General features: G+C 40.4%; 1 protein-coding gene across 3 annotated transcripts in view; it reads left to right on the plus strand.

Annotated features, from left to right (window-relative positions):
- The window catches only part of sh3pxd2ab (SH3 and PX domains 2Ab), a 48,726-nt gene that overhangs the window by 20,040 nt on the left and 12,102 nt on the right, over window positions 1-16,584 (plus strand). For all 3 annotated transcript variants that reach the window (XM_035606328.2, XM_035606329.2, XM_035606330.2), the window contains one exon: window positions 8,097-8,225. In XM_035606328.2, the coding sequence (XP_035462221.1) occupies window positions 8,097-8,225 (129 nt within the window). The remainder of the gene's footprint in view (window positions 1-8,096; window positions 8,226-16,584) is intronic.

Consider the following 16,584-nt stretch of genomic DNA (forward strand, 5'->3'; position numbering starts at 1 on the left):
AATGATGGAAAGAGACTTTTGGCAAGGAAGAAAAGTGTTGGGGAAAAAGAGCTGAGCGGATTGGTCCGTTATTCCTTTAGTCATTCGACAGAATATTAATCTGCCAATATTTAGAAAATCTATTAATGGTTTCGGTTATTCATGATTTTTGGTTATGAGCAGATTTGCTGCTTTAGAAAAAGTAAATTGAACATCCTTTGAACGCTTGTTCAGAAAAACAAGCAACTTGAAGAAGTCACCAGTGATTTTATAGCCCTAACAATAAAATGAGATTAATGATTAAATGAGGACATATTTGCCAGATGTATCAATAGTTAAGATAATTGTTAGTTGCACAGCTAGTAATAAATATATATCTGGTTCTGCTGCAATGGTTTTGTTTTTTTTCTCCCTTCTTCTCTTTTAAACTAGTAGAGTTAGACAATGTTAAGGGAGTGCAATGCTAAATGGGTGGAGTACTTTTTTTTAAAGAGAACATCTAACAATAAATTGAAGATTCTCTTTCTGTTTGTCCACAACCGATCGACTTAAAATGAGGTAGTGTGGTGTTGACTGTGTAGCCCCAGCATGAAAGGCCACTGCACTGGTGTACTTCAGTCAGTGACACATCACAGAGTAATGGTTAAGAATACAATGTTAGTCGGGTGAGGCTGCCTGTTTGTTCCTCTGTGTTCTGTATTCACTGTGCCAGGTTTGGCTGTTGGATTTATGTTTTGTGTGTGTGTGAGAGCGAGTGCAAAGAAGACGAAAAGACTGGGTGACTCAGCTGAGCATTGGGATACAGGCGTAGGAGGCAGCAGGAAGAGTATGAGAGGGGTTTAGTGAACAGCTGTGCAAGTGTGTGTGTGTGTGTGTGTGTGTGTGAGAGTACACTTGCATGTATGCAGTCTCAGAATACCCATTACTAAATTTACTCATTAGTCCTGCAATCAGATGCAAAGTTGCTATGGCCATCCTTCCCGCAATCTGCCATAGTTACGTATACGGTATGACATAGCTGTGCAATGAAAGTCTTAGTCAGTGACCAGTGAGTTAATTTTCTGTGGGCGATCCACTGAAAAAAACCTGTGCCACAGTTGTCACCAAACGAAATAAGACCCCAACCTAATTTCGTTATGTGTTCCATGGTATTGAGGCTTTACGTAACAGGGCATTCCAGCTACACAGTGAAATGGAAAATGTTTCTTATTTCAGCTTCAGTGTGTGTGTGTGTGTGTGTGTGTGTGTCTACATTCAGTCTGCACAAGATATTAGATTGGCCTCTGGTAATATTCATATTGGCTGCCTGGAAGGGTCGTCATATAGTGCCTGTTGTTTGCATTAACAGTTTCAGCTGTTTCATTCTGAAAGCTTCAGTTTGATATTATTATGTCATAGTTGCTCAGAGGAATTTATGCTCACAATAAACCATTCAGTGGAATCTAGTCTACCAGAGAAAACACTAATAATACACACCAAACAACTGGTGCTCAAGATCATTTAGAGTCAGCACGGAGCTCAGACGCTACAAGCCCTCCATGCTTGATCTCCTTCACCATAGCCCCCGTGCTGGACATTAGTGGTCAACAGCAGAAAGATTGATCTCTCTCTTTTAAAGCAGGACAGCAGATAAAGTGCAATGAGTCTGTGGTGAATTTGTGCTGTAGCTGCAGCTCATGGTTCCATAATTACATGGTGCAGGTCTCTCAGAAAGAGTTTACTGAGCCCCTGCTCCAAACAGGAGAATGTAGCCCTTCACCGCGAAACTGCATGTGATTAGAGGGTCGAGTAGGAACTCTTACCTGGCAAGCAGAAGCAATCAGAGGAACGTCTTCGACACACTTACAGATGATCGCACATTGTTGGTCTCATTATCATCATTGTCGTCATGACGACATATTCATTCTTTTTATCGCCGTCATGATTGTTTTTCCTTCTTTGTCTCATTCTGGAGTCTTCAATCTCTTAAGTGCACTTCATCTATGATTGTTCTTGTTTGTTGGACTGATATTAGATGATGGAAACTGGCGAGTTGTAGTGTATTACAATGGAAGTATGTTATTTAATATCATCTCTCTTGTTGAACAAGTCTAAATTATTGACACAGCTTCATAGCCAGGCTACCATCTTTGTAAGGTTCTTTAGTTCATCATATAAAGGAGCTTGTCAGCATTGATCATCACTGTCAGTTGAATGTGACTGATGCTGTCATAAACAATCCCCTGAAGGAATGGTCTTTTGACAAGATAATATGGTGATTATATACTTAATAATTTTTAAATTAATCAATTAAAATTGATTTTAGGATCAGATGCTTTTAGGATTTTGATGTTCAGGAGCTTAAGATCATCTTTTAAGCATTAGTGATAATCTGTTTTCAAAAAGAAAGTGAGATGAGCAGAAGACAAGTTAGAAATTTAGTCGGAGAGAAAAGAAACGGCGCACTCGGGGGTGTAGTGCATGTGAAAAGCAGCTGGAGAGGAGAGGAGGTTTACGTGGCAAGTGGAAACCATTTCAATGTTGCACACGGACTGAGGAAGTGTGTTTATATGTGCAGACTTGCTGTCTTCATTTCAGCTGCAGGTCTCTGGGGTCCTGTAGGGTGTGCATGTGTGCCTGAAGTTGTGCCTGTGTGTGTGTTTACATATGTGGGTATACGCGTGTGTACTGTGCACGCTTGTTGGGAGGAATAGGGTTAATCCGCTCATGAGTTAGATGCTGGGCGGGTCAAGAGGTTTGTGCGCTTGTTTGTATTTGCAGATGGATACGATTTTAAACTGGCATTGGAAATCATTAGTGCAAATGAGCACATCCAAATCACTTTTACAACCCAACACTGTTTCAGCAGCTTATTTCTCAATGAGCCGCTATTCAAATACTGGGCTTGAGCAGATTCCCTCCTTTCTAGACTCATGCACAGCAATGCTCATAGTACCTGAAAGATTCATTTTGTCAGTTTCGTCAGGTTTAAAGGTGACATAATATGCAAAATCACATTTTCAGTGTTTGTGCACATACATGTGGGTATATGTCTTGCCTGCCAGCCCACAAACTGTGAAAAAAGACCACCCTGTTGTTTTTTTGTGAGCTGGCCTACAGCCTGATTCGAAACAACTGGTTCAGATTTCTCTCCCACTGTGATGTCACAGTGGGACTCTTCTGGGGTAACCCTGCCTGCAATCTGAGAATATCCACTTTTCTGGTGAAGGGGCGTGACATTTCCTTGACATTTTGAAATCGGTTGACCAATCAAAACAAAATGGGCCAGCTGGCCAATCAGAGCAGACTGGGGTTTTAGAGGGGGGACTAAATGAAATCCAGGCATTTCAGACACAGGGTGAAAAGAGGAGCTGCAGGAATGGGCAGTATGAGAACACTGATGCCTTTTCTGAACATTAGAGCATTTAAAACTTTTCAAGTGGTAACCCAAATTAAAAGTATGAACCTGAATATGAGCATAATATGTCACCTTTAAATCAAATGTTGGATACAGCTTTAACAAGCAGGAGTAGATGTTGGTCCATTGTTCCGTGGCCTTGATTTTAGTCATCAGAGTTCCTATTGCAAATCCTGATGATATGTTTCGATTGGGTTTTTTTGATTTTAGGGTGGCACAGAGGTGTAGTTGTTAGCACTGTTGCCCTACAGCATTAAGGTTCTGGTTTCGAACCTGAAGCCCGGCCGGGACCTTTCTGTGTAGAGTGTTTGTGTTCTCATTGTGTCTGTGTTGGTTTTCTCCGGGTATTCCTGCCCAGGGTGAACCCCGCCTCTCGCCCAATGTCAGCTGGGATTTGCTCCAGCCCCCACAACTTTCAAAGGATAATATAGAAAATGGATGGATGGTTTTGATTTTTACATTAAGCTAGTTAGCCTCTGATTTCACATTTTTGGAAACCCCCTGTATCATCAAAATCCAACATGCAAAGTACTGTAGCAAAAGTTACCCTGTGTAGTTTCTTACTTTCTTACAGGCAGGCTATTTGATATTAAGTCTTGTAATGCTTTTCACTGATCGACAGTGGTTCGTGGGAGTGTTTCAAGAACTGTGGCATTTAACTAGCATAGGCAAGCTGGACCAGTTGGAAGCATAGGTGGCTCTAAACAATAAACATTTCAAATTAATCCAAACCTTAGCTCTGCAAATGTTTTACGATGAAGCAGACACCATGCATTTTATTGAGAAAAAGTCAAAGTAAGCGCAACTTTTTTTAGAAAATTTGCAAAGAAAATGTTCAATTGATGTAAACATTTCTGGTACTTTCTGCTTAACCTCAATGATATTCACAATTCTATCTGAACCTAAAATAAAGAATGAGCAGATCAAGTGAAGATAATGAAGATGTTCAGCCGTTTTAACAGCTTTGTGAATGCTGTCTTACTCTAAGTCGATTTGGGGGAAAGATTTTGCATGATTTGTTTGTGGTCTGCCCCTTGTCCTTCAGGACCACATACTGATTCAATGACATGAGTGCATCTGTACTACATTGAACAGCAGTCCAGTGTCCCTTTCTAATCCAACTTCACATCTGCTGCTGATGAGCCAAACAAAGGCAGTGCACTTTGCCAAATTTGACTCCTCTCAACCCAGTTCTGCTCTCGTAAAGTCAACCAAGGGCTGAAAATATGGCACCACGACACAGAGGCCAGTGCCAACTTTGCTATCAACCATAAAGGCTTATCCTGAAAAGTCTCTCATGAAGAAAAATTCCTTGCTATAACTGGGTAGACTACACTCCCTAAGTTTCCTCTTCTCGCTGATGAATAATTGCAAAGTTCCCAACTGTGATCATCTTTGGATGGAGCTGATGATGGCTGAGTGGGGGTGGGGGTGGTGGTTGGATGAAGTTGGGACGCCTGGGAGTGCAAGGGTGGGAGCAGGAAGCACATGTATAAATCTGAGCAAGGGAGATGTAAACACAGAGAATGGCTAATAGGGCTATCTGATGGCAGCCGAGAAAAAAATTGCATAATTTTAAAGCAAAGAAATACTTTAGATCTATGTGGTGCATACACACACACACACACACACACACACACACACACATATATATATAAACACACACATTCCTAACCTTGTTTGTCAGATATACCCCATAGCCTTAACAGATGTGTGTATGACTGATTAAGGCATGGTAACTTCTCTGGGTTGATGTATTTCATTGAAACCTTGATTCGTACACAATGATTGATACAGCTCATTTTATGCTAAGCTCTCTTTACACATATCACATCTGAAATTAGACCTGTCCCGTCCAAGGCTGTTTCACCTCATTTTTCTCACGTGTTCTCCTTGTTCTGGCTCGGTCTTCCTGCTGTTGCAAAACATTTCATTTCCTGAATGAGGCTGAAATATTAGCTTTTGTTTTTCAGGCCTATTGACTTTGCTGACAAAATCTTTACTCACTCACCTCAGGTCTCAGATTTATTGTTTACTCGCAGCAGCAGTAGTTAACTGTGTGTTTCAGAAAGATCATTTGACATAGATTATGGGTTTATGAGATCATGACCTGCTTTAAATTTTATGTCCATCTGTGTTGAAATTATATTGCTGGCAAGTTTGTGATTCTTTTTTTTTTGGTAAGACAACGTCCAAGATATGGTTGTTTTTTTTTAATTTGGTTTCTGAAAGGTCATTGTTTTATTGCAAGTTCAAATTCTGCATTAAGTAAGAAAAGGGACACAATAAATCCACAGGCTTTCTGTTTGTTGTGGTTCTTGTGCAAGTTGATGTGTTGAGGGAAATATATTGATCATAAAAACGTAAAGAAATGCACTACATACTAATAATCTGTAAATCTAGACAAGCCAGAACTTGATTTACACACACTCAGATTTACACACTTTGTCCTATACCTTAATCATCTCTGCAGCCTTTATAAATTGTGATATCTTGTAACTTTTGAAACACAGTATGGTGTAAAACCTACATGAAAACTATCATACTGTAAATAAACGTAAAATTACTGACTTCAAAATTAATCTAGAATACCAATCAAATATTTTTTGGGTTGGTTAACATTCTGTGATAGTGCTGTAACAGCTTGTATTATATGTATATATGTATGTATTCTTTTGTATTTTATTTATTTTATGTTTTTTACAGATGTGTGTGCAAGACACATTTCTATATTGGACAATAAAGTATATCTATTCTAATCTAATGTAAAAAAAATTGTGTCTCCTATGTAATTAGTAACCAACGTAAATTGAACTGTGAGTTAAAACAAGTTCAATTTCAAAGCCTAGTGTCAAAAAATATGTCACTGTCTGCTGTAACTGAAGTAATTGCTGTCAATTTATACATTGAAAAACACAAAGGCCAACCCAGAATTGAAATATGTTCTTTCCAGTGTGTCTGCACCAAACATTGTGGTTTGACCAGACATCTTGCAGAAATAATGTGAAGCTTCATATACCATGACCCGACCACAGTAATATAGTGTCAGTCTCTTTGCCAGTCCAATTTGAGATGCTAATGGTGCTTGAGTTCTTCTTCATAAGTCATTATCTCCTTGACATTTTGAAGTTTAGTTCCCAAAATGAATGAAAAATATTATCCTGATTTATAGAAATGTTAATCTCTAAGTCTGGAGGAATGCAGCCAGGTCAGCTCTTTGGAGAAATGGCAGCTTAATCCAAGATGTTTTAATCATTCCTTATCTTAGCTTCAAGCCATCCATCTGTTGGACTGAATTGCTGCGAAATTTCCATCCTCAGGATAAAACAGACTTCCTCTTTCCAGAAACTGTGTTTATTGCATATTGAGAAAAAAAAACTGTTACGTTAACTGTTTCATTTGGACTTGTTTGGGACTCTTTCTGGTGACAATATCTTCCTGGAAAAATTGTTGATTTACATATTGAATTTTTCTTTAAGAAGAACAGTTGGTAGTTTGTAGAAAAGTTTGTTGCAGCAATGTGACCATTAACAGGGGTCAGGATTGCTGATGTTGTATATCTGTTGCAACACAATTAAGGTAAACATGTAACAGTATACGTGTGTGAAAGTATCTTGTACCTTGTGTTAGGTGCTTTGTACTCAGCGCTGATAAGAACCTCTTACTTATCTGTGAACTGTGTTGTCAGCTGGGCCGGTGTCTGGATTCCATATGACACTTGTTAGATCCGCTTTAGTTGACTCAGCTATGCTTGTTTTCAGGATTTTCCATGATTAAGGCTTCAGCCGGGGTAATGTTGTAAAACTCAGGTGGAGGGGAAGATAATGTTTTGGATGTTTGCAATGTATCGAGCAGCAGCCTGTATGTTATTTGTGCACATCTTCACAAATGAAAACATCTATTACTTTCTTAAGAAGTTGTTCTCGTGGATTGGATGTGATCAATTTATGATGCTGGGCACAAACTGTGAAAAACTAAGTCATTGCCGGTGCTTATGTGTTTAACTGATCAAAGTAGGGAAAGGAAGATTTCCATTGGCTGGTCCACACGCTGCAGTCAGAGCTCTAGTGTTTCATGGAGACAGAAGGCCATCCCTCTGAGAAACAGCTCCAGCCCCTTCATCTGTTTCTATTTAAGGCCTCCAGTCCTGACTCTTGTGATTGGTGTACACAACCCCCTACTCTTCCTTCAGCTCCAGCCCCAACTGAGGAGAAGGAGGCTTTTTAGCAGATGGTTTATTTTCCAAGGGAAACCATTTCTTTCTCCCACTCTAATGTCCTGTCCTCAGCTGGCTTCAGCTCACTTTTCTATCACTATTACAGCCAGCTCCTTCTACTTTCTCTTTGCTGCTCCACTTTTTACTGTGTGAATGTGTCTACCCGCATTTACTGACCCGGTCTCAGCTTTGTCGGAGAGTAAAAATGAGGCCCCTTCAGTAACACAGAATGGATTCTCTGGAGTTGACTGCTTGATTGGTCACCTTTTGGAGGGGGATTCTTTTCCTAGACTCTCAGTATCTCCACTGCCCTGGATGTTGGGCTGGAGTGGGATGCAGCTCTATGGCTAGACTCTCAGGAAGATGCACTGAACCCTGTGAATATTGTGACTGGCTGATTTCTACAGACAAAGTGGCCTATGGCACAACGAGTGCCCAGCAGTCGTTCTCGTGGACCTATGGCTGGCAGCTGGCTGACAGCATGTTTTTTCCCATCAACCCCAGGTCTGGACGCTTCGGACCCCATGCTCCTGGAACAGTATGTGGTGGTGGCCAACTACGAGAAACAAGAGCCTGCAGAGATCAGCCTTCAAGCGGGGGAGGTGGTCGATGTCATTGAAAAGAGTGAGAGTGGTGAGTAATCAAATGAAATGCACAGCAAACACATGTTGAGCAGGGATAGAGCAGCGTGCATGTTGTGTGTACATCTGACACAAACAGAAAATTTCACAATTCAGTCCATACTTCCTCAAACATACTGCCCCCCTCTCTATCTCAACCCTCCCACCTCTTTTGTCCACAAGCTTGCTAGCTGTTACTTACCCCCATCTGGAGGCTCACTTTGGCCTGAAGTCAGCCCTGTTTTTTCCCACTGTTGGTTTAGGCTGGAGGCCAGAATATTGCCTCTAGCAAGAGGAATGTCTTCCAGACTTGTATTAATTATTCCACCTCATTTTAATGGAAAGCCGGCAAGACATGCCAGTTTTACAAATGCCAGCTGCAGAGTCCTTAGTCAGCTGTTTAACCCCTGGAAAGAGCTAGCAGATTGGGCAATGGTCATGTTTTAAGGTATATGTGATTCAGTTTGACAGTATTGAATGTTAATGAGTCAGTAGCATATAATAAATATAATTTAAATGCAATAAAATTAACTGGTTAAATCGTTTTGTGGATTGTGGAAGCTGCTGTAGTTATATGTTGAGTACCAAATCATGTGTCTTTGTTAAATAAAGGAAAACTTTCAGCTATCACAGAAACCCAGTTACAAGCACCTACCTAAATGCCTTTTATTTTGAAGGGGATTTATCATATGAAGCACAAGAGTGGTATAGGCCTTGTAACGGGGCCTGACATTCACCTTTACTGGTGTGCTGAGACAGTAAAACAGTAATGGGACTCATGTGTTTCTTCAGAGGGAGGACAGGGAAAGAGAGATGGAGGAGGAAACTGAGAGCAGGAAGGCAATTGGACTTCAGTTTCATGATGGGTGTGAGTAAAACGCCATGCCACACTGGCCTCAAGGAAGAGGGAGTGTAGAGCAAGTTCGCTTTGAAGTGTCTTGTGTCCTGCCTTTGGGTTCATGTATTTGTTTTCACTCCCTGATCTGGTAGGATTTCAACCCAATGGGGAGCCAAAGTGAGGCGGATATTCCAACACCTTGAAGTCCTTTTACCGAGGCTCTTATATGAGAGCTTTCCTCCATGAACTTGCAACTGCATGGTCCTGTGCTTTTAAGTAGAGGCTCCCTACACTTTTGTATTTCAGCTCACCGCACAGCAAAGTTATATTGGTTGGTCCTTGTGTTGATGACACATGCATATTGTGATTTATGATTGCCAGGCTTCTGTGTTATAACCGTAGCCTAATTTCCAAGTTATTACTATTTTGTTTCATCCTTATGTCTGGCTATTTTGAGGCCAGTGTCCCTGCAGCTCATTCATTCATCTCTGCTTTGGTTGGATTTGTCATGAATTTCTAGATAGCAAAACAGTAGACTCCAGGCTTCTTAAAGCACAACCTAAGATTATTTGACAGGTTTATTGTACACCGACAGACACTTTCACAGAGATCTGAAGTAAATACCACCGCCCGTACTGTACCTCTTGTTATGGAGACTGTTTCCAGCAGCACAGCTACTATTTAACTGAAATCTTAACACCTCCTGCTATGGAAGTCGGTTAAGCTGCTCCATTTGGCTGGTTGACATCACTCCACATTCCTTTGCCAATACTAACAGGACCAGGTGTGTGTGCTAAGAAGATTTCAGAGTTCATTTTACTCAGCATCCATTCCGTTGCAGGGTTCAAACTCTGTAAGGGTTTCTGACAGATTGATCTGTGCGTTATGGAGCTAAGTGGTGAACACACTGACTTAGAGGTACTAAAAAGTGTCTGTTAAGTTTGTTATGATTAAAGGGTTGTACAAATTTTTATTGAGACTCCAGCTATAGTCACACATTTTCTTTTAAAGCCATGCACAATTGAAACAGGCTGGGTTCCCCTGCAGAGTTTTTCCAGTGCTGTGAGTGGGAAAACAAAATCCATCATATTGCTATTTAATTTTGTATCAGCATTTGTGTATGAGACTGGTTTTGTTTGAGACATCTTTTACATAAGGTGGAACTGTATGAAACTGTGACAGCTCTAGAAATGGAAAACTACAGCTCTGTATTAGTATTATTTTTGCCATTCACCCTGGCCCTTCAACAGAAGTCCTGCTGTTAAAGCTACTGTACCATAGACTGCGTCTGTGACTGGTGCCCAGCACAGTTATCGACTTTTCCTTACCTTGGATTAGATAATAGATAGATTGATTCACTGCCTTTGACAGAGCAGTGAATCTAGGTCAGACCTATAAGGGAGCTCGACTTTCTCCACTTTTCCAGCCTGCTGTCCTGAGCCAAGGCAGAAATTTCCGTTGTCCCGGCTTGACGATACAGTTGGTGTCATGTCCTTTGTTTCCTTTGGTACAGTAGTTTATATTGATTGCTGGTTCGGTGCGTTTGATATGTAGGGAATCAACAGGGTAGACCAATGACTACTTGTTTTTCTGTTTCCCTGGTTACTTTTTTCCAAGAGCCATCAAAGTAAATGCAAGGCTAAATCTAAAGGAGCAATATGAAAATAGACGTTACGATTTGGTATTGTCCCAAACTATGCTGTAATCAGAATTTGTTATCTAATTAATGATTTTGTCCTCACTCCTTCTAGCTATTTTATTTGTCTATTTTATGAGAGTTTGCCAGGGGGGAAGCTGGCTCAGGAGGAGAGAGTAGAGCAGAAAGAAACGCAGGCGGAAAATGGAAAAAGCCATTTCCTGCCAAAGTTAGTGGTTCAGAGAGGTTGGTTCATTATAATGGCTTAATGGATCCTCCAGGATGCCTCCTTAGTTTACGCTATATTGGTGAGATGTTAGCCAAAGCTAAGCTAGCAGCCTTGTTGGTCAGTTCAAATGCTCTGTGTTCAGCGGTTTCATCTTTGCCCTTTAAGGGAGTAGAATGTAAGAAAGGAAAAAATTATTTGCAGGCATGTTGTTCCCTGTCCTGTGTAGAGAATCTCTCTCTGTGGACCAGTCAAGGTTTAACTTGTCTCCGAGTCCCTCGAGATCAGCTTGTATGACTTACAATGTGCCGATGCAGGAATGCCTGTCTGTTTTGGAGAGGCCAGCTCATATCCGTCAGTCACTCTGGATCCCGCAAGACCTCCTGGCACCACCCAAGTCCAGCATGTATTGTAGATCTACTTCAAACAGCTTACTAAGGCATGGGGGAGCCAAAATGGTCACTTTCCAAGAAAGTAGTGTCATCTGTATAAAACTACCCTGTTTGTCCTCATGAACACAAATGATTTTAACTTTGACGAATCGGAGCCTGAGCCGGGAGGTAACAGGGGTTTCCTGCAGGTGATGGTCGACCTCTTGGCTGAAAGCCCCCGCGCGCTGCTGGAGTAAAATCCTGGCAGATGATGCAGGTCTGGCCCTCAGCATGGCATGATGGATGTGCAGGATGTCTGCTTTACCTTCACATTGAAAAAATGTACCAAGACAACAATGTCTCTGCTCTTCAAGCTGGAAGCAAGATGATCTCAGGGCTCAGCAGGAGCTCACTGTTCTGAGAGGCAGATTCTTTTGAGTTATCCAGGAGTTTAGCCCAAGAGCAGAGACTTATTGTTACTCTCTAAAGGATTAGTCCTGTAAAAGTTTAAATGAACTACAAAATGATACAAGGCTAAATTTGTATAATGGCAAAAAACATCCAGATCCATATAACTACTAAAGTTTAGTTTTTGGACAGTCAGGATATTTGTACTTATCTTAATATTTTTAACCCATTCTACCTGCATGGCTCAAGGGATGGAAACATTGAACCTTTTATTTGGTTGGGACACTTTCTCTACTTTTATTTGATGGATTGACATGAAATTTGGTAAACACAATACATTTCCCTGCAGGATGAGAAGCCTGCACAGACAAAATAAACCTTGGCACTGTAGGACAAACATACGGTGTATCTGGTTTTAGCCCTTGGTCTACCATACTCATTCTTTAATCCTGCATAAATTTCAAATCCTTATAAAGACAACTGACTTTTTTCTGTACATAAACAATAGCACCTAACTGAAAGGTGTTTGCATGTTTCAGCATCAGCAGTTCCGTTAAATAATGTCAGCATGATGTATATTGCCTGTTCCAATTTTTCCATCTCTGATATGCAGGAGGATTGAAGACAAGGTCAGCCTTAAGCTTCTAGGGCTGCCAGTGCTCAAAACTTCAGTTTCCTGAGTTGGTATGTGCAGTTTCAGCAAGAACATGTTTCCTTGTGCAAAAGAGAGAAAAAAAACAACTATAATTCTTGTTGAAGAACCACCAAAGACATGATACAGAAAACCTGCCAAGTGTTAAATGTCTCAGAGCAGATGGAGGACACATTATCCCCTCAAATATCCTGCACACGTCCTCCACATTCTCTCAGCTCATGATAGGAAGTACTAATTACCATCTCAAGTAATGAACCTTATCCTGTATTTTTAGATATGGAAACGGTGTTGGCTTTACTTCACCGGCCTTTCCACATACTGAAAGCTTCTACTGCTTTTATTTTCTTTCATCTTGCCACAGACTGAAACAGGCAGTGAAAATGAAGAACATGATCAGTAACAGAACTTAACAGCCCAAACAAAGTTAATAATAGTGTACAGAAATCAGTCTGGGGAGCAAAAAAGGTGCCTCTCTCTCGCACTCAAGAATTGACCATTGAGTCAAACCAGCATTTGAAGGTGTGGGCTTTCAGACACTCAAGGACTGCTGTGTCTCCAAATCAGTGGAGCCTAGAGAGTGCACAAGCTGTGAGCTGTAGCTACGTTCAGACCATGAGGGGATCCTTTCAGAGGCCGGGAGGGAGTGAAGGTCGTTCCTTAGGTCAACATTCGTTCTTGAAAGTCGCTTTGTGCCATTTTCGCCTCCTCCCCCTCGTACCAGAGCCACCCAGGTAATTGAAACCCAGGGCATTTATTGAAAACTGGAAGTGTGTGTATTAGGTGTATTGGATAAACACCCACCCATCCCCCCTTGTGCTTGGATTTCCAATCTACAGTTGATAAATACAGAAGCAAGAAATGAATGGGGTTTTCTCCTGCTCTGCTCAACAGTGGTGTCAGATATCTACAGGACTGCTGAGCCACTGCATTCCTCGTCAATTCAGGTCATGAAAAAAACCCGCTGCTGAATCTGTGGTTTTTATATTTACGCTAGATATGAAGAAATCTTTCGCGAGTGTTACATAGTTAATCCAAAGCACCAAAACAATGCTGATTCTGAATTTCTGCACCGTTTCAGCGTTATGTCTCGGTGATTAATTTATAGGAATGAGTGGGACCTGAGTTGATGTCACACTGAGTTATATGCCTTTTGGTTTGCTATCAGACTTGACTGACTGTATACGCAGATTGCAGTTTTGTTTTATAGCTCATACCGTCACTGTAGGAGCACCCCGAAATGGCATAAATCTAGTTTCTTGTTGCAGCTAAGAATCTGTTGTTGATTACAGTAAAATGAAGCTCGGCTCTTAAAGCTGATGGAGTGTCCAGATGGCAGATACTGTATGAGAGACACATAGAGCTTAGTAATGCTGCAGGCTCTCATTATATGTGCATCCACTGTATGTGCAATTGTCGTTTTTAGTGAGATTATGAGGAGAGCTCCATAAAGGTCTGGAGTGAGCCTCTGTTTACACATCTTCCCTTCTCTTTTAAGAAATACTGTATCTATCTCAGTAGCTTTGTTTCCATCTTGCATTTCCACAAGGCTACAAAACGTTCAACTTACATAACCCACGTTGATTTTTTTCCCTCATTATACAAGCAATTGGTTTTTGAAATGCATTGCTCAGAGAATACTCTGATTTTTCTGGCAGATGTTATTACTGTTTGACAGAGCAGGCTAGCTGTTTCCAGTATTTGGTCTAGGCTAAGGTAACTGGCTGCTGGCCGTAGCCTTAAATGTTGTGGACAGAAAGCAATAAGTGAAGCAATAAGTGTATTTAGGCTTACATCATTATCTTCTGTCTTTTAAAATCATAGTAAGTAATTCAAATCAAGCAGACATTTGACTTGATTTGTCCAGGCATAAACTTAGTTGCACATTTCCCTCTGCTCTTCTAAAAACATCAACAGCAATACACACTGTTGTCGAGACAAACCGTTTGGTCTGTTCATTTCCAAGGCTTTTTAGGTTGATGCTATCGTGTGATGGTGTTATATGATATGATATGTTTGTGGGTTGCGCTATTGTCTTCATATCCATCCACTTTTCCCCAAAATAGTGGGAGTTACAAACTAAACTCTGTACAAATATTTTAACATTTTTGATTTACTCTGGATGTTGATAATGTAACTATAATTGTAATATTAGTTCATGTTTAGCAAAGAATATTGTCTTTTAGCATTTGGCTGTTTTTGTCTCTACATTATGGTTGAAACTCAGCTGCAGCTTTCTAAGATTTTTTACTTTTCGTGGATAGCAGGGCAGGAAGACATGACTGACTAATAAAAAACAACGACAGATGATAAGTGCTAGTAAAGACACTGGTGCAGCTTAGTAATGTATGTATGTGGTGTGGTGCTGTGGAAACCAAGACAGCTGGTGGAACAAAATCAAACAAATGCACACATACATGTCAACTGGCACATATTTCCAGACATGAGGTATGTTTCCTTCACTTTTGTTCCTTCCACATCTGCACAGATAATCCCTGCCATCCGGAAACGAGGAGGAGAGAACCTGTTCCTCCCCTAATCTAATTTCCATTACGCAGCGAAATCCACAGCTTCATTCACTTACCTCATAGGAGCATCACTACTGGGTTTCATTGTTTGTGATGTTATATTAATGTCTGACTAGAGAGATTTCATTACCCAACAACTAGCTCAAACTGTGGTAAAATAAAGAGTAACTCATTTCAGAAAAGCAAGCAGACTTACCAATATGATTTTATCAAAAAGTTAAGCATTAGGTCATTCTGCAAACTTGCTGTCTTGGCAGCAGGATACGCACAAAACAGATGTTTCTTTTGTTATTACCTCAGTTGAAGCTCTGTATCATCATGATGAATGTACAAATGATAACCCTGTAAAAGTATGAAGTTGATAATATCCAAAGGTTAAGAATCACATTCCCCTGCCAGCCCTCGTGGATTAATATTTTACAGCATAAATATATGAAAATGATGGATGGGTTCCGCTTGAAATCTCCAGTCCTAAACAACACATATCAACTTATTTTTGGAATTTTATTGTTGCTCATATATATGCACAATGGAGCAAGGTTCAAGATTGAATTACTCTGTGGATGAAAGCATGTGATGAAAGTGAAGACGTGACATTTCACATACAGTAATTACAACCTGAAATAGAAACCTGAATGGACCAGCAAATCAACACTTGCATCATACGTGTGCGTTATATTTTTACACCTGCAGTATGAGACGATGGTTGAAAAATACAGACAAGTCACCAATAACAGCATATATTTTCAAGGGAATTTGCTGCGTATGTATATTTAGACCCACAGCCGAGTGCTCAATTAAATTACATTCCTCCACCTTATTTTTTTTATATTTGCTTACATTTCTACAAGTGTCAGTTTACCGAGGTGAAAATGACATTTCTCCCCCACAACTAGCATGTGTGAAAATAGTAATTTGCAGATGTTGAGTTGACACAGGACTTTTGACTCCTGCACAGCTCACCTCTCCCTGTAATGTCCACGTTCCTTTCATGTAAGATTAATGGGTAGTTGATGTCACCCTTTGAGGTTCATAAAACATAACACATCAGATTTAAACATTTTCAGTGACACAATGAAGTATTGCAATTTTTGTATAATTAACTTATTTACAGTAGGATCAGGATGCCAATGTAATTAATATCAAATTAAAGTTAATCATACTAAGGCAAACATCTTTATTTTGAATCCTTTGGTCGTGAATGTTTTTTTATTTGTGTTTTTTTTGTATTTTGGAGCTCTGCAGATTTACCAACATGGGCTTTTCTTTAAGCCACAGCTTTGGTGCAAAGACTGAGCAACTTTCATGGTTTGTTTAATCCCTGAGTGTGAGCCAGCACGGTGCTCAGAGCCAGACACTAACAGCATCCTCCTATCTAATTCCTGCATAACTATGCAGGATAGCTCCTTTTTCCATGAATCAGGGAGATTGCACATGTAGGTCTGAAACAAAGGGCTGAAAATGTTTAAATGTTTTTAAAATGATTACGTTTTTGTAACCATAGTTAGAGCATGAAACTGTCTGACAAAGGGGTCTGCTACCAAATCATATGGACGTCCTTACAGAAATCAATAAATTATAGTGCTTTCATGATGTCTTTTAATAAGAACAGGTTAAAGAATTATTCCATTTGGCAGAGGTGTGGCTCTCCTCTCTTGCCTGTTGTGCTGGGAAATAAGATGCTACTATTCAGCAGCATCAAATTATGTCTGA

This window comes from Scophthalmus maximus, chromosome 10 (genome assembly GCF_022379125.1).
Source record: "Scophthalmus maximus strain ysfricsl-2021 chromosome 10, ASM2237912v1, whole genome shotgun sequence".
Taxonomy (NCBI): domain Eukaryota; kingdom Metazoa; phylum Chordata; class Actinopteri; order Pleuronectiformes; family Scophthalmidae; genus Scophthalmus; species Scophthalmus maximus.